At 21.6% G+C, this 20,307-nt stretch overlaps 1 protein-coding gene across 1 annotated transcript in view; it reads left to right on the forward strand.

Moving 5' to 3' along the window:
- The first annotated feature begins 9,715 nt into the window (after positions 1-9,715).
- LOC129615945 (band 7 protein AGAP004871) overlaps positions 9,716-20,307 on the forward strand; it is an 86,496-nt gene continuing 75,904 nt past the window's right edge. The window contains exon 1 of the mRNA XM_055531383.1: positions 9,716-9,822. Coding sequence (XP_055387358.1) covers positions 9,793-9,822 — 30 coding nt within the window. The 5' untranslated portion in view covers positions 9,716-9,792. The remainder of the gene's footprint in view (positions 9,823-20,307) is intronic.

Raw genomic sequence — 20,307 nt, forward strand, 5'->3', positions numbered from 1 at the left:
TAATAATAATAATAATAATAATAATAATAATAATAATAATAATAATAATAATAATAATAATAATAATAATAATAATAATAATAATAATAATAATAATAATAATAATAATAATAATAATAATAATAATAATAATAATAATAATAATAATAATAATAATAATAATAATAATAATAATAATAATAATAATAATAATAATAATAATAATATAATAATAATAATAATAATAATAATAATAATAATAATAATAATAATAATAATAATAATAATAATAATAATAATAATAATAATAATAATAATAATAATAATAATAATAATAATAATAATAATAATAATAATAATAATAATAATAATAATAATAATAATAATAATAATAATAATAATAATAATAATAATAATAATAATAATAATAATAATAATAATAATAATAATAATAATAATAATAATAATAATAATAATAATAATAATAATAATAATAATAATAATAATAATAATAATAATAATAATAATAATAATAATAATAATAATAATAATAATAATAATAATAATAATAATAATAATAATAATAATAATAATAATAATAATAATAATAATAATAATAATAATAATAATAATAATAATAATAATAATAATAATAATAATAATAATAATAATAATAATAATAATAATAATAATAATAATAATAATAATAATAATAATAATAATAATAATAATAATAATAATAATAATAATAATAATAATAATAATAATAATAATAATAATAATAATAATAATAATAATAATAATAATAATAATAATAATAATAATAATAATAATAATAATAATAATAATAATAATAATAATAATAATAATAATAATAATAATAATAATAATAATAATAATAATAATAATAATAATAATAATAATAATAATAATAATAATAATAATAATAATAATAATAATAATAATAATAATAATAATAATAATAATAATAATAATAATAATAATAATAATAATAATAATAATAATAATAATAATAATAATAATAATAATAATAATAATAATAATAATAATAATAATAATAATAATAATAATAATAATAATAATAATAATAATAATAATAATAATAATAATAATAATAATAATAATAATAATAATAATAATAATAATAATAATAATAATAATAATAATAATAATAATAATAATAATAATAATAATAATAATAATAATAATAATAATAATAATAATAATAATAATAATAATAATAATAATAATAATAATAATAATAATAATAATAATAATAATAATAATAATAATAATAATAATAATAATAATAATAATAATAATAATAATAATAATAATAATAATAATAATAATAATAATAATAATAATAATAATAATAATAATAATAATAATAATAATAATAATAATAATAATAATAATAATAATAATAATAATAATAATAATAATAATAATAATAATAATAATAATAATAATAATAATAATAATAATAATAATAATAATAATAATAATAATAATAATAATAATAATAATAATAATAATAATAATAATAATAATAATAATAATAATAATAATAATAATAATAATAATAATAATAATAATAATAATAATAATAATAATAATAATAATAATAATAATAATAATAATAATAATAATAATAATAATAATAATAATAATAATAATAATAATAATAATAATAATAATAATAATAATAATAATAATAATAATAATAATAATAATAATAATAATAATAATAATAATAATAATAATAATAATAATAATAATAATAATAATAATAATAATAATAATAATAATAATAATAATAATAATAATAATAATAATAATAATAATAATAATAATAATAATAATAATAATAATAATAATAATAATAATAATAATAAATAATAATAATAATAATAATAATAATAATAATAATAATAATAATAATAATAATAATAATAATAATAATAATAATAATAATAATAATAATAATAATAATAATAATAATAATAATAATAATAATAATAATAATAATAATAATAATAATAATAATAATAATAATAATAATAATAATAATAATAATAATAATAATAATAATAATAATAATAATAATAATAATAATAATAATAATAATAATAATAATAATAATAATAATAATAATAATAATAATAATAATAATAATAATAATAATAATAATAATAATAATAATAATAATAATAATAATAATAATAATAATAATAATAATAATAATAATAATAATAATAATAATAATAATAATAATAATAATAATAATAATAATAATAATAATAATAATAATAATAATAATAATAATAATAATAATAATAATAATAATAATAATAATAATAATAATAATAATAATAATAATAATAATAATAATAATAATAATAATAATAATAATAATAATAATAATAATAATAATAATAATAATAATAATAATAATAATAATAATAATAATAATAATAATAATAATAATAATAATAATAATAATAATAATAATAATAATAATAATAATAATAATAATAATAATATAATAATAATAATAATAATAATAATAATAATAATAATAATAATAATAATAATAATAATAATAATAATAATAATAATAATAATAATAATAATAATAATAATAATAATAATAATAATAATAATAATAATAATAATAATAATAATAATAATAATAATAATAATAATAATAATAATAATAATAATAATAATAATAATAATAATAATAATAATAATAATAATAATAATAATAATAATAATAATAATAATAATAATAATAATAATAATAATAATAATAATAATAATAATAATAATAATAATAATAATAATAATAATAATAATAATAATAATAATAATAATAATAATAATAATAATAATAATAATAATAATAATAATAATAATAATAATAATAATAATAATAATAATAATAATAATAATAATAATAATAATAATAATAATAATAATAATAATAATAATAATAATAATAATAATAATAATAATAATAATAATAATAATAATAATAATAATAATAATAATAATAATAATAATAATAATAATAATAATAATAATAATAATAATAATAATAATAATAATAATAATAATAATAATAATAATAATAATAATAATAATAATAATAATAATAATAATAATAATAATAATAATAATAATAATAATAATAATAATAATAATAATAATAATAATAATAATAATAATAATAATAATAATAATAATAATAATAATAATAATAATAATAATAATAATAATAATAATAATAATAATAATAATAATAATAATAATAATAATAATAATAATAATAATAATAATAATAATAATAATAATAATAATAATAATAATAATAATAATAATAATAATAATAATAATAATAATAATAATAATAATAATAATAATAATAATAATAATAATAATAATAATAATAATAATAATAATAATAATAATAATAATAATAATAATAATAATAATAATAATAATAATAATAATAATAATAATAATAATAATAATAATAATAATAATAATAATAATAATAATAATAATAATAATAATAATAATAATAATAATAATAATAATAATAATAATAATAATAATAATAATAATAATAATAATAATAATAATAATAATAATAATAATAATAATAATAATAATAATAATAATAATAATAATAATAATAATAATAATAATAATAATAATAATAATAATAATAATAATAATAATAATAATAATATAATAATAATAATAATAATAATAATAATAATAATAATAATAATAATAATAATAATAATAATAATAATAATAATAATAATAATAATAATAATAATAATAATAATAATAATAATAATAATAATAATAATAATAATAATAATAATAATAATAATAATAATAATAATAATAATAATAATAATAATAATAATAATAATAATAATAATAATAATAATAATAATAATAATAATAATAATAATAATAATAATAATAATAATAATAATAATAATAATAATAATAATAATAATAATAATAATAATAATAATAATAATAATAATAATAATAATAATAATAATATAATAATAATAATAATAATAATAATAATAATAATAATAATAATAATAATAATAATAATAATAATAATAATAATAATAATAATAATAATAATAATAATAATAATAATAATAATAATAATAATAATAATAATATAATAATAATAATAATAATAATAATAATAATAATAATAATAATAATAATAATAATAATAATAATAATAATAATAATAATAATAATAATAATAATAATAATAATAATAATAATAATAATAATAATAATAATAATAATAATAATAATAATAATAATAATAATAATAATAATAATAATAATAATAATAATAATAATAATAATAATAATAATAATAATAATAATAATAATAATAATAATAATAATAATAATAATAATAATAATAATAATAATAATAATAATAATAATAATAATAATAATAATAATAATAATAATAATAATAATAATAATAATAATAATAATAATAATAATAATAATAATAATAATAATAATAATAATAATAATAATAATAATAATAATAATAATAATAATAATAATAATAATAATAATTATAATTAATATATAATAATATAATAATAATAATAATAATATAATAATAATAATAATAATAATAATAATAATAATAATAATAATAATAATAATAATAATAATAATAATATAATAATAATAATAATAATAATAATAATAATAATAATAATATAATAATAATAATAATAATAATAATAATAATAATAATAATAATAATAATAATAATAATAATATAATAATAATAATAATAATAATAATAATAATAATAATAATAATAATAATAATAATAATAATAATAATAATAATAATAATAATAATAATAATAATAATATAATAATAATAATAATAATAATAATAATAATAATAATAATAATAATAATAATAATAATAATAATAATAATAATAATAATAATAATAATAATAATAATAATAATAATAATAATAATATAATAATAATAATAATAATAATAATAATAATAATAATTAATAATAATAATAATAATAATAATAATAATAATAATAATAATAATAATAATAATAATAATAATAATAATAATAATATAATAATAATAATAATAATAATAATAATAATAATAATAATAATAATAATAATAATAATAATAATAATAATAATAATAATAATAATAATAATAATAATAATAATAATAATAATAATAATAATAATAATAATAATAATAATAATAATAATAATAATAATAATAATAATAATAATAATAATAATAATAATAATAATAATAATAATAATATAATAATAATAATAATAATAATAATAATAATAATAATAATAATAATAATAATAATAATAATAATAATAATAATAATAATAATAATAATAATAATAATAATAATAATAATAATAATAATAATAATAATAATAATAATAATAATAATAATAATAATAATAATAATAATAATAATAATAATAATAATAATAATAATAATAATAATAATAATATAATAATAATATAATAATAATAATAATAATAATAATAATAATAATAATAATAATAATAATAATAATAATAATAATAATAATAATAATAATAATAATAATAATAATAATAATAATAATAATAATAATAATAATAATAATAATAATAATAATAATAATAATAATAATAATAATAATAATAATAATAATAATAATAATAATAATAATAATAATAATAATAATAATAATAATAATAATAATAATAATAATAATAATAATAATAATAATAATAATAATAATAATAATAATAATAATAATAATATAATAATAATATAATAATAATAATAATAATAATAATAATAATAATAATAATAATAATAATAATAATAATAATAATAATAATAATAATAATAATAATAATAATAATAATAATAATAATAATAATAATAATAATAATAATAATAATAATAATAATAATAATAATAATAATAATAATAATAATAATAATAATAATATAATAATAATAATAATAATAATAGTAATAATAATAATAATAATAATAATAATAATAATAATAATAATAATAATAATTAATTATATGTATATTTGGCCCGTTTACGACGGGCCAAATATACATTTTTGTGTATATAAAGAGAAATAATCAACCGATTTCATTGAAATTTAATATACGAACTCCTCGTATTAAAACAATGAACATATAAATTTTTTGGAAAGATCGAAAACGGATTTGCGGGCCGATTTTACATTTTTCACCATTTTGAAGAAAGTATTCAACCGATTTACGACGGGCCAAATATACATTTTTGTGTATATAAAGAGAAATAATCAACCGATTTCATTGAAATTTAATATACGAACTCCTCGTATTAAAACAATGAACATATAAATTTTTTGGAAAGATCGAAAACGGATTTGCGGGCCGATTTTACATTTTTCACCATTTTGAAGAAAGTATTCAACCGATTTACTTGAAATTTCATATATAAGCTTTGCTCTATCATACGCAAAAATTCCTAACTTTTGGAAGAAATCAGGCGTCAGCAACTGGGCGTTTACTACGGTCCAAATATACATTTTTGTGTATATAAAGAGAAATAATCAACCGATTTCATTGAAATTTAATATATGAATTCCCCGTATTAAAACAATGAACATGTAAATTTTTTGGAAAGATCAGGCATCGGCAACTAGACGTTTACTACGGGCCAAACATACACTTTTGTGTATATAAAGAGAAATAATCAACCGATTTCATTGAAATTTAATATATGAATTCCTCATATTAAAGCAATGAACATATAACTTTTTTGGAAAGATCAGGGCTCGAGAACTGTTTTGCGGGCCGATTTTACATTTTTCACTATATCCACAGAACAAATTGATGGAATTTCTTGAAATTTGATATTTGAGTTCTGGTTGTTACCGAAACTAACTGGCGAGCATTTCAGGGAATTCGGGTAGCACAAAGCGAAACTCTACTAAGAGCTAAATTTACATTTCTCTAAGTATGTTAACTATAAGCTTACTAATGCCCTAAAAATTGGAAAGAAGTATTTAACAGACATTTTTATAATATTCTGTAACACTTTCATTTAACTAGACAATACACAATGCGGTCGGTTATGTGCTGACCACATCAGATTTTTAACTATTTGTTGGAATGAAACCATAAGCATTTTTGAAATTTTGCAAACGTAGAAAGGCAGCGGCTTGCTTCCCCTAGCGCAATATACCATAGGTAAACTTAAGAAAAATAAGATGGTTGTTCAAATTTGCCGTTATCTAAAGTCATTTTTTTCAAATTTTTGATGTTGTTTTTCTTCTAGACCTCAGCTTGTAGCAGCTTGAAATTTTACAGGCTTTTAGACATTAACAAACAGTTTATTTCGTTAGAAGAAAATGTTTTCCATCTCCATGTAAGTTTATTTCGACCATGGCACGGATTGATCAACTCTTGGAATATATCAGGCCTCGGTAAGTGCACTCTTTAGCTTGCCTGTTTTACATTTTTCACCATTTTGAAGAAAATATTCAACCGTTTTACTTGAAATTTCATAATAACCTTCGCTCAACCGTCCGCGAAACCTCCTAACTTTTGGAAGAAATTAGGTGTCAACAACTGGGAGTTTACTACGGGCCAAATATACATTTTTGCGTATATAAAGAAAAATAATTAGCAGATTTCATTGAAATTTAATTGAAAACAATGAACATATAAATTGGGAAAGACCAGGTTTCAAGCAAGCTTACTAACGTCCTAAAAAGTGGAAGGAAGTATTTAGGTATAATTAGAAAGAAGTCGGTTAACAAAATAATTTTGTGTGTGTACATACAACCTATATATGTATGTTTACACAATTTTACTTGTAGGCGTACATATTCATAGAAAATATAAAAAAATATATACAGTCGCACATCGCATGATTTGTATGTTTACGCATAATTATACTTGCACTTTATTGGAATTTGTAATTTTTTTTATTGTTCTTCTTCATTCTATTCTCCTCTTGTACGCATAATGTAAATTGTTGTTGTATTTTATTATTTTTTTATTCCAGTTTAAAATATTCTGTTTCTTTGCTAACCCTTGTATGTCATATACCATTGTAATTCGAATTATATGTGTGTGTATGATCATGTTGGTGTTAGACAGTAATGAATTGTATGAAATATTATGTGGAATTCTGTGTAGGGTTAAATGTCGGATCATGTAAATTTTTTTTGTCATTCCCTGGCAACCCATAGTTAATTATGTGTTTTACCACAAAAACCTCCTTCTTTTATTCGGGTACTAGTCCCCTTACACCAACCATCAAATTTTCTTTAATATAGATTGAAAGAGATTCAACGCTCCCCGATTTGTTGAAGCGCATCTCTGTGCAAATCTCCATTTGGCTCATCCCAAAAATCTAACAAAAATTTCTTAAAACTCTCACACTCGAATACTCTCATAATTTTTTTTTCTTTTTTTAGCACTTTTCCAAAAGAATTTTGAAAAAATGTGCTTATTAGTTTCACTCTGTCCATCCGTCCGTTCGGCCTTCTGTCTGTGTGTCTGTTCACAAAACTTCTACATCCTTGAAGGCAGAAACGTGAAATTTTATATGCACATAGATCTCTACTAGAAACAAATTTTCGTAGAACATAATTTTTACCTATCTACCCTTCCCTAAAAGTTATACCCCCCCCCCGAAACCGTAAAGATTCCATTTTTTCACTATTTACTGTAGTAGAACCATATGCGTTTTTCAAATTTTACAAACGCAGAGAACTAGTAGATGGTTGCTTCTTCTATCACGGCATACTATTATTTTTTCAAATTTTTAATGTTTTTTTTTTCTTTTAGACCCCAGGTTGTAGGAGCCTGGAATTTATGGAAGCTTTTAGACACTAATTTTGTGAAATTTGTAAAATTTGCCGTCTTATATTTCCAGAACCGCCAGTTTTCTAAATGTCTATAAACCCAAAAAACTAACGGTATATTCCGTAACATTAAAAAAATATAATTATTTTTCTTATCCCGCACAATTAACTATTAAAATCGAGCATTATGTTAACATCTCTTTAAATTAATTTTTGCTTTATTTCAAAGACTGAATAGATCGTTCATCCTAAATATATGCAATCCTAGAAATAGTTTTGTATATGAATGAAAATAATTTTAATAGTGTGATAGGAATACATAGAGTGTATTTAAAGCAGTATTTTCACTAATATTGTTGAAGGGAAAAGTGCTACTATACAAACCATTGGTTTGACCCAAATTTATTTACGTAAAAAAAAGAAAAAAATAATAAGAAATATGACACGATCAGTGGCATTTAAAGAAAAAAACAGGAACGAAGCCAAAAATTCGTAATATTTCGTAAAAAAAATTGAGTATTGGGACTTGTTTGATATAAAGACATTAGTACAAGTATACATAATATGTTTCTAAATATACATAATATGTTACAACACAATTAAATTTTCTAAAGTTAGTATTACTTGAGTTTGCCTTACATTTTCTTCAACATTTATTACATTTATACACAAAAAGTTGAATATTGTATAAATATACAATAGTTAGTAGAAGATTTTTAATCATTCAATTTTTCTGTTGTTTATTTTAGATGAAGAAAACCCCAATTTTGACAAGTCTTCTTTTGGAAAGCTACTCATATTTTTTATCATGGTTTTTGGTAGTCGTAACGATGCCACTTAGTTTATTTATTTGTTTTAAGGTAAGAATTCCTCTTCCAAATAAATTATTTTATACGCTCATTTATTTTTAGGTTTTAATATTATTCATATATGTATAATCAATAAGGAAATATTATAATATATATAGACACTAACATAATATACAGAATTATTATATTTGTACACAACTCAGCTAAATGTTTATATATGAAAATAAATATGGAAATCAGTTCTACTCATACATTCTATTCAAATCTTCATAGGAAATACAAATATATATATTTCTTATCCAGAGAAGTGGTTAGAGTAAATTATAAATTATTTGAAAAATTAATTTTTCATTAGATATAATATGAAATAGCGAATATCGAATGATATTTTGAGTTTACATCATGTCTATATCGAGTGCATCCAGAGTCGAATTAGCTTTTGCGATCTGAACAGTATACAGGCTGTTCGCGACTCGATGGTATTCCCGAAGCAGGGTGATAGAAAAAACACTAGTGACATTTTTCGTTTTGCGCCCTTGTTCTCGAGTTATGGGGCCTCAAAGTTAGAAACCCGTCTGATTTTCACATTTTTATTTACAACTCGGGAAATGTGACAGGTAAATCTAACTTTGTAGAGCCACTATAAAGCTAATAAAATCATCATTCTAAAGGTACACCAGCGGTTGCAAAATTTTTTTTAATTTCAGAGATATTCAAGTGTCAGTCAAAATTTGTTAAATTTTTTTTTTTCTAAATTTTTATTTAACCGTCATTTACTCATAATTCCACATTATAAACCTATCGTTTCTTTTATAGGAAGAGGAGGGACAATGTGGGAAAAATTTTAGAAATAACATATCTATCAGGCGAAAACTGAGCTGAAAACCTAAGCTCTCTAAAACAGAGAATTTTTTAAACAAAAACAAATTTCTTTATTATGCATTATTAACATTTACTTTTTTTTCCAAAGTTAAAGACATTTGCATTACCTTTATTTCTCTACAAAATATTTCCAAAAGTTTCAGGAATATCGTATCTACGAGGGAAATTTAGAATCGAATTTAAAAAAAAAGCCAATTAATTATAATTCAAGTAATGTTCACAATTCAACCTTCTGTGTATTTTGTTATTGTTCGAAAAATTAAATAAATGATCTTGACGTATAGGTACTATGGAAAAGTTTCATTTTCTTATTACTTATACATATGTACTGTTGGTTTTAAATAAAATTTGTCAACGATTGTATAATAAATGTAATTAAATAAATTTTGTCATTTAACGTATTAATATTTTTTTATTCGCCTATTTACATATATTACCAAAGTTAAAACCCATGCATAAAATTTGTACTATATAATATTCATACATATTATAACATATATTATGTCTTACATATATTATATCATATATATTATGTACATATATTATCTTATTCTCATCCTTTTCATGAAATTTTTGACGAATATGAATCTTGGTATTATTCGCTAAACCTAAATTTTAAACGAATGAACTGCCAAATCCGTCGAATGAAAATTTTGTGTGACAAGCTTAGCGAATGAAACCAAACACCAAAAGAGTACATAAGTGTTTTTACCGACCGTATTGTGTATACAATAGGTAGGATATGTGATGGCAACAAATTTCGCATATCGAGTTTTCGATGGGAATTCACTTCTCCATAGTAGAGAAGTGTAAATAAACTATTTTTAGCAACTTTTGGGATATATCAGGCCTCGGGAACTGCACTTTTTAGCGGGCCTGTTTCACATTTTTGAACATTTTGAAGAAAGTATTCAATCGATTTATTTGAAATTTCATATATAATCTTTTCGTCCGCAAAAATTCCTAACTTTTGGCAGAAATCAGGCATCAGCAACTGGACGTTTACTACGGGCCAAATATACATTTTTGTGTAAATAAAGAGAAATAATTGACCGATTTCATTGAAATTTAATATTACAATTCCTTGTATTAAAACAATGAACATATAAATTTTTTGGAAAGACAAGGGCTCGAAAACTGATTTGCGAGCCGATTTTACATTTTTCACCATATCTACGGAACGAATTGATGGAATTTCTTGAAATTTAATATTCGAGTTCTGGTTAACTGGCGAGCATTTCTGGGAATTTAGGTAGCACAAAGCGAAACTATACTAAGAGCTAAATTTACATTTTTCAAGGTATGTTAACTATAAGCTTACTAATGTCCTAAAAATTGGAAAGAAGTATTTAAAAGACATTTTTATAACATTCTGTAACCCTTTCACTTAACTAGACAATATACAATGCGGTCGGTTATGTGCTGATCACATCAGATCTTTTTTGTTTGGTTTTTTGATATCTTGCGGTTGCAACTAGTCAATTCGGCTCTCCTAGCAATTATTATAATGGCTTTGCTGATTATTATAAGGATATTAAAGAGAAAAATACATTGTTTTCCACTTTTTATTTGGCAGTCAGTCAGACAAAATATTACTAATTCTAAGTAATATTTTGCAATATTCAAAATTTTAAATAAATCTCTTTGAAAATTTTCTCCCCTTTGGTTTTTAAAAATAATTGCAACTTTGCAAAATCACGATAATTTTTCACTAATTTTAGCCCGCTTTAAAAATCATGTTATTTGTGACAAAAATAGCGCTATTTAACATATCAAATGAATTTAAAGTTTTAAGAAACATTTATAAGTTTTAAAAAATTCTAAATTTTATTCAAAATAGTCTGGATAATTAAAAGACAACATATCGGGTAAATTGCATAAACTGTCCAAGTCCCGAAATATATCTTTCTAAGATTTCTTTTTCTAAGATGAAAATGAGGATCCAGGCCCCAAAATAGGCCTTAAGAAGTGAAAATTGAAGATTCATAAATATAGTCAAGTGAGGTACTGTTGAAAAGGTTTCGGCATGCTCTAGAAATTTTGTTCGACGAACTCGTGAAAATCCATTCTGCTAGGGTGTCAAGTCCCAAAATAGGTTCTAAAAAGGCAAAAAATGAATGTTTGTAAATATTGTCAAGTGGGACACTTGAAATAAGTCCTTAAAAGACAAAAAAAAATAATAATAATATTTGTCATGCGGAATATTGTTGAAAAAGTGTTGGAAAGTTTTTTTTTTTTGAAAAATCGGATCCCCGGTCCTGAGAAAGGTTCCGGAAAAGCCTTGAAACAAAACATATACATTCTAGTTTTGTGTCATTTTGTAAGGAAGTTTTCAAAAAGTCCGCGAAACCTTAAGTCTTGTAGAAATTCCGCAAAAGGTCTGAAGCAAAGAATATCGAAATATAGTTATGTAGAAAAAGTCTTAGAAAAAAAAGTTTGTTGGAAACTTTTTTAAAAAGTGTTCACTTGCGAAGCCTGGTCTCGTAAGAAATCCCATGTACTAAAATTAGTGTAAACTTAGAATTGAACTCTTTAAACCTAGACATATGTCAGATTGAGCAAAGTTTAATTTCTGAACGAACAAAGAGTAGAAGAATTTGATTGCCTCCAACTTACAGGTAAGAAACCATACAATAAAGACGCCATCGTAAAGACGATGGAATGCGGAATCGTTAACCTCCTCCTTTCTTCTTTTTTCAATTTTGTTGGACTCCTAACTTTCTTCTTTTTTCAAATCTTTGTCTGTGTTTGTGTCAAAAATCAAACTTAATTGAAAATGTAGGACATGTGACACACGCTAATTTCAAAAATGAAAAGATTTCGAAATAATATAGAACAAAAAAATTTTTTACAAAAAACCACGTCTTTCTGGAGAACTAAAAAAAAGAAAATAATTTTTTTTGAAGTTTAGTATGGATTAGACTATATAAATCAAATACTTTCTTCTCATCATAAATTTAAATATTTTAAAACTGAAAATGTGGCGCGTCAATAATAATTAAAATGTGTAGAGAATTTAAATGTTATACATATATTCAGTTGAAACAAAACAAAGTTCTCATCAAAACACCAACCACGTTTTAAGATATTCTCTCTTTTAAAATATTTCAATTTATCCTCCAGTGGGTTGGAGAGTAAAAATATCCACGTCAGGAATTCTTGATGTACAATTCTACTAAAATCATAACAAAGGGTAGTCGCGTCTGATCCAGGATGAGGGACTTCTTGGTCAGCGTCTGATTACAGAGGAGCGGCAGTAGCCTTTTGGACGAGTGTGAACTAAGATTTAATTTCGGGGCGCATCTTACGGTTTTCGAGGCGGAGGTCTTTGCGTTGGGCCTTTGTATACATGAAAGCATTCGTAGTAGATATGTGAACAAGACCACCAACATATTCTCGGATAGTCATGTGGCGATCCAAGCGAAGTCGGGAGCGATGGAAGACTTTGTCGGACATCTTTCATTGCTTTCAGAGCATTTATCAGGAGGCGATTGGTTCACTAGGGCAGATATGTGGTGGCAACCTCGGATTTGTGGGAAGGTTCGCTTCGGCGAATCTGTAATTTTGTGGGAGTTATAGGCCTGACTGGCGCTTTATAGGTGGTTGGATGTTGCAATAAGTTGAGGGTGTAGGAACCTGGTCTAAGGTTGACCTCTGTCAATCTCCAATCTAATCTAATCTATACATGCTGTTCCAAACGAGCTTTATGCTTTGTAGCACAACTCCTAATTTCATCTACAACCAAAGAAATTCCTAAGTCCCTGTAGATGTCACAGTTACGAATGTACCATGGCACATTTACCATGCCCCGTAAAACTTTATTCTAGAAGGTTTTGAATTTTGTTAATGGGAGTCTTCTTGGGACAACCCCAGAGTTGAATGCTATATAGCCATATTGGTTTAATGATTTGGCTATAAAACAATAGTTTATTATCAATTTCCAAATTTGACTTACGACCGATGAGCCCATAATTTTCTTTATATTTACTTTCTAATTCAGTGTGTTTCTCCCTTATATCCTCTTTCCAATTTAGCTTGACGTCTAAAGCCATTCGTAGGGATTCTGCATAGGGCAGTTATGGATCGCTACCTTCGCTTAAGTTAATTTGTGGTGAATTGACTTTTTTCCGATTGGTGAAGTTTATGTGAACCGATTTTGCTTAATTTAACTTCATTTTGCAATCCCTAGTCCACTGGCTTATTTTGTTATCCTACTGCCAATGTTACAGTATCGTCAGCAAAAGTAGCTACGGTAGCATTTTCTATTTGTGGTAGATCACTCGTGTAAAATAAGTACAATGTTGGGTATACTGCCTTGGGGCCCAATATATTGCCGTGAGGCGCACCTGCTCTTATTTCTCTTAGCGTTGGGTATTCAACGTCTTGTTCAATTGTAAATAATCTATCAGCTAAGTAACACTCCAAAACTGCTACAAATAGTGGTGGTTTCATTTGCCCTAACATCAATATAAGTTTTTAGTCAATTCTTAATACTAGTTTTTCAAAAAGCTTAGATTTCACTTTTGGTAACAGTGAAATCGGCATGTAAAACTTATGTTTCCCTTAAGGATTTCCCGTGGTTGGCAATCATAATTACTTATTCCACTTTCCAAGGACAAGGTGCATACCCAAAATCTATAGCTGCATTCATGATTTTCGTCTAATGGTCCAATGCCTCGTCTGGCAGGTTTCTCAGAACTTCCGCAATAATAAGATCAGAACCTGGAGATTTTTTCAACTTCGGGGATCTTATCTCTTCCGTAATTTCTAATTGATGCGATAGATTCTACTAAACTTACATCTGTTATTCCGTTTGGTGTGAATTACTCACTAAGAAATCAACAAATAATTCGGCTTTCTCTATATTGCTCCTCGTCCAACTGCCATTTGCTTTTATTAGTGGTGAAACTTGGTTAATTGGTCTCTTTTTGCTTTTTGTCGCCTTCCATAAGGAAAAATTGGTTTCCTTCGTAGCTGACAAGTTCTATATATAATTTTCGTATGTTGCCGATTTGAATTCTTGCATTTTTCTTGTAAGAACATAGGAAAGTCTGTTTAAAACAGTTTTATCATGAGGGTGACGCGAACGTTGCCAACTATGTTTGGTATTTGTCTTTTTACCTATTAAATCAGTTACTTCTTTAGGATAACTATTTGCTGCCGGTTTGTACTTTGACATTTTTGTATTAATCCATGCATCTTTTTGTATGATTTCAATAAATTTTTATAACTCAAGATCTAATCGTTCTCTTGATTCTATATTAATATTTACGTCAATATTGTTTATTATTTCGTGTTTAAAGCTCACCCAATCTGTAGTGCTATTTGTCAAATTGGGTTTAAATAATGTTCTAGTTTATTTTTCACTAAGTTTTAATATTACAGAAGCGTGATCTGAATTAAAATCATAGTTATCTTCAAGGCTTAGGAAGTTTTCTGATATTGTTTTGGTTATAAAAAAGTCAATAATATTTTAGTTATAAAACAGCCAGTGGAGTGATAGCAACAACCAAGTTCTTGAATAGCTTTTCTTAGCTCTCTTCCTCTAGTTGAGGTGATTCTAGAACCACAATCTGCATGTTTGGCATTATACTCAGTCAACAATTTTTATCTCATAAGACTCTTGTAGAGCTATATTGAGAATTCTTTAAGAATATTACTCTTATAATTTCAGTCTTGTAGAACACTAAAAGACCCTAATGAGATCTTTATAAGAACAAAAGAGCACAATTACTAGAGTTATTAATTCTTGTAATAAGAGTTAAGCTCCCATTAAAAGAGTTTTTAAAGCATATAACTCTAATACTAGTTTTGGTATACGAAAACTCTCACAAGCCGTTTATAACAGTATTACTAGAAAGACAAAGCAATACATTGTAGAATAAATATATCGGTCTTACTTCGAACTTTATAAAAAATATATCTATTCCGCTTTTAGTATTTATTTTTTAACAAAAATGAAGCTAAATATACATACACATATATAATGTGAAATACGATGGTTTTAGAAGAGTTATACGAAATATGGACAAAATATAGAATTATAAAGGGAAATTCAAGGTACTGCGTAGCCTAGTGGGTAGCGTGGTAGTCTGATACCCAGAAGGTTATTGGATCAATGCTTGACTCGATGTTGTCGTATTTTTCTTTTTTCGGATCATTTTTAAAAAAATTTTTTTTTATTTTGTTTAAATTTTTTGTTTTATTTTTTTTTTAATATATAACAAATAAATATTATTATAAAAGTTTAAAGAAAATTTCCAAAAAAATATTGTTATAACAGTTAATATTTTTATTCAAATATATGTATGTACATGAATGTATTAGAATTGAACATGTTAAAATTTTTTGTTCAAAAAATTAGAAATAAAATTTAAAGCACAAACATACATAATTATGAATGTATACCTATTTTTTTAAAACAGCGGGTGAACATACATATAGATATAAATATTTCAAATAAAGAAAAGGTTTAGGCAAAAATAAAATAATAATTGTATTCAAATATATGTATGTACATATGAATATAATTTTTCAAATAAAGAAAAGGTTTAGGCAAAAACAAAATAATAATTTTATTCAAATATATGTATGTATATATGAGTGGATAAAAATTTAGCATTTTACAGTTTTTCGCTTGGAACAATAAAAATAAGATTTTAACTACATACTTACATATATTCTGTATGAATATTTTTTTAAAGCTTGCTGACGAAACATAATGTTCAAAACAATAACAAATGAAGCATTAATATTCAGATGCCACAAAGCATCTGATATCTTTGATAGAAGCTGATTTTATTTATGTTAATATTATTTCGATTTTTTGAAACAAAAATATGTGACATCATTATATTTTCAAATATTATTTATTTCTCGGTTTATGTTTCTTATAATAACGTAAAACGTATAATTTTTTACCGACCGTATTGTGTAAACAATAGGTAGGTTATGTGATGGCAACAAATTTTGCATATCGAGTTTTCGGTGGGAACGTACTTCTCCATAGTAGGGAAGTGTAAATAAACTATTTTTAGCAACCTGTCAACCTGTCGGTCTGTCGGTCTGTCGGTCTGTCGGTCTGTCGGTCTGTCGGTCTGTCGGTCTGTCCGTCTGTCGGTCTGTGTGTGCACGCGTCTATCTCAAGTTCGGCTGAACCGATTTTGATGAAATTTTATATGTAAGTTTGTTTCCACCATGGCACGGATCGATCAACTTTTGGTATATATCAGGCCTCGGGAACTGCACTTTTTAGCGGGCCTGTTTTACATTTTTGAACATTTTGAAGAAAATATTCAACCGATTTACTTGAAATTTTATATATAAGCTCAGCTCGACCATCCGCAAAAATTCCTATGTTTTGGAAGAAATCAGGCATCGGCAACTAGACATTTACTACGGGCCAAATATACATTTTTGTGTATATAAAGAGAAATAATCAACCGATTTCATTGAAATTTAATATATGAACTCCTCGTATTAAAACAATGAACATATAAATGTTTTGGAAAGATCAGGGCTCGAAAACGGATTTGCGGGCCGATTTTACATTTTTCACCATTTTGAAGAAAGTATTCAACCGATTTACTTGAAATTTCATATATAAGCTTTGCTCGATCATACGCAAAAATTCCTAACTTTTGGAAGAAATCAGGCATCAGCAACTGGGCGTTTACTACGGGCCAAATATACATTTTTGTGTATATAAAGAGAAATTATCAACCGATTTCATTGAAATTTAATATATGAATTCCCCGTATTAAAACAATGAACATGTAAATTTTTTGGAAAGATCAGGCATCGGCAACTAGACGTTTACTACTGGCCAAACATACACTTTTGTGAATATAAAGAGAAATAATCAACCGATTTCATTGAAATTTAATATATGAATTCCTCATATTAAAGCAATGAACATATAACTTTTTTGGAAAGATCAGGGCTCGAGAACTGATTTGCGGGCCGATTTTACATTTTTCACCATATCCACAGAACAAATTGATGGAATTTCTTGAAATTTGATATGTGAGTTCTGGTTGTTACCGAAACTAACTGGCGAGCATTTCAGGGAATTCGGGTAGCACAAAGCGAAACTCTACTAAGAGCCAAATTTACATTTTTCTAAGTATGTTAACTATAAGCTTACTAATGTCCTAAAAATTGGAAAGAACTATTTAACAGACATTTTTATAATATTCTGTAACACTTTCATTTAACTAGACAATACACAATGCGGTCGGTTATGTGCTGACCACATCAGATTTTTTTTAGTATGTGTTTCTTATTATAAAAAGTATAAAAGAAAAACTTGCTTTTGTTACACAAAAATTTTTTCAGAAAATCTTAAAATAGAGCTGTTTCGGTGCTAAAAAGTTCCAATGTCAGATTTTCTGGGCCCTAGAGGCAAAAGCCTATCTAATGCCTTTTGTCCCATGTCTCTAGCCCTTCTAGAAGTGCCCGTAATTTTTTGCACCTGAGAAGTAGCTATATATATATAAGGTAACGTTGCACATTATTTGAGACGTTAACCTATCACCTTTCACCGAAAAATTTTAATTTAAAAATTGCGAAATCGTCAACACAACAATTTTCGGTGTGAACTACCTTAAAATTTAGTTCACATAAAAATTCGTCGAACGGTCACGTTGCAGCTATAACAATTATGCTGACATTGCAAGTAGAGCGATCGGTAATAAAAATTAAAATTTCATAAAATTTATTAATTAATATTTGATAATTAAAGGTAATAACTAATAAAATTTTTGTTTGTAAAATTAAACTAAAATATTGTTTTTTTTTATTAAAATAAAATAAAATAATTTTTTCTGATAAAATAATATTATAAAAGAAGTGAAGGTAAAGGTCAGAAACTAGGTGGACGCCACAGAACTTTAATTGGCGCCCGAGCAGGGACCCCCTAGGTTGTGAGAACTGTGAGTGAATAAGACTGTGAAAAAAAAAATATAGAAAATTTGTGAAACAATTTTGAAAAAATAATAAAATCTTCAGAGAAATTATGAGATAAATGAAAAAAAAAAAAAACTTTTAAAGAATTTTTTTTTAACAAATTGGAATAATTAATAAACAAATTTTTTTGATTAAAATTAATTTAAAATTTAATTAACAGTGAATACAATAACGATTTTTTCAACAGTGTAAGAGGAATTCCTTTCTGCGCAAAGTGTTGCAAGTAGGCGAAATTTGCTAAAACAATAGAGTGGTAAAAGGTGCCCCGAAGTAGTCTAAAACTAGACAAAACTGAGTTGCTACACGGAGCAGGCGAAGAACACTGTAAAAGTAGCTTTTGTACTTGAAGCTCACGTGAGTCAGGGTGAGCGGTATTTAGGACCTGTCTCTACAAAGTATTAGTCAACTCTAGCTCACCCCTTTTAGCAAAAGACTGCAGGCGGAACCTAGTACGATGGCACTCCAACTGGTTTTTGTCATGTAAGTCAACCATTTTACCTTTATTAACAGCTACTTATATGAAAAAAAGAAAAAGAAATTATAAGTTAAACAAAATAAAAAATTTTTTTGAAAAGAAATATATTACAAAAGAATACAGAATTAACGTCAATGAGTACCCTCAAATAAGGGGAGACCTGTATTTTAAAATATTTTGCAAAAAATTCAGATAAATACTCAAAAAGAGAA

Source organism: Condylostylus longicornis, unplaced genomic scaffold (genome assembly GCF_029603195.1).
Source record: "Condylostylus longicornis isolate FDR11 unplaced genomic scaffold, ASM2960319v2 ptg000154l, whole genome shotgun sequence".
In the NCBI taxonomy this organism is placed as follows: domain Eukaryota; kingdom Metazoa; phylum Arthropoda; class Insecta; order Diptera; family Dolichopodidae; genus Condylostylus; species Condylostylus longicornis.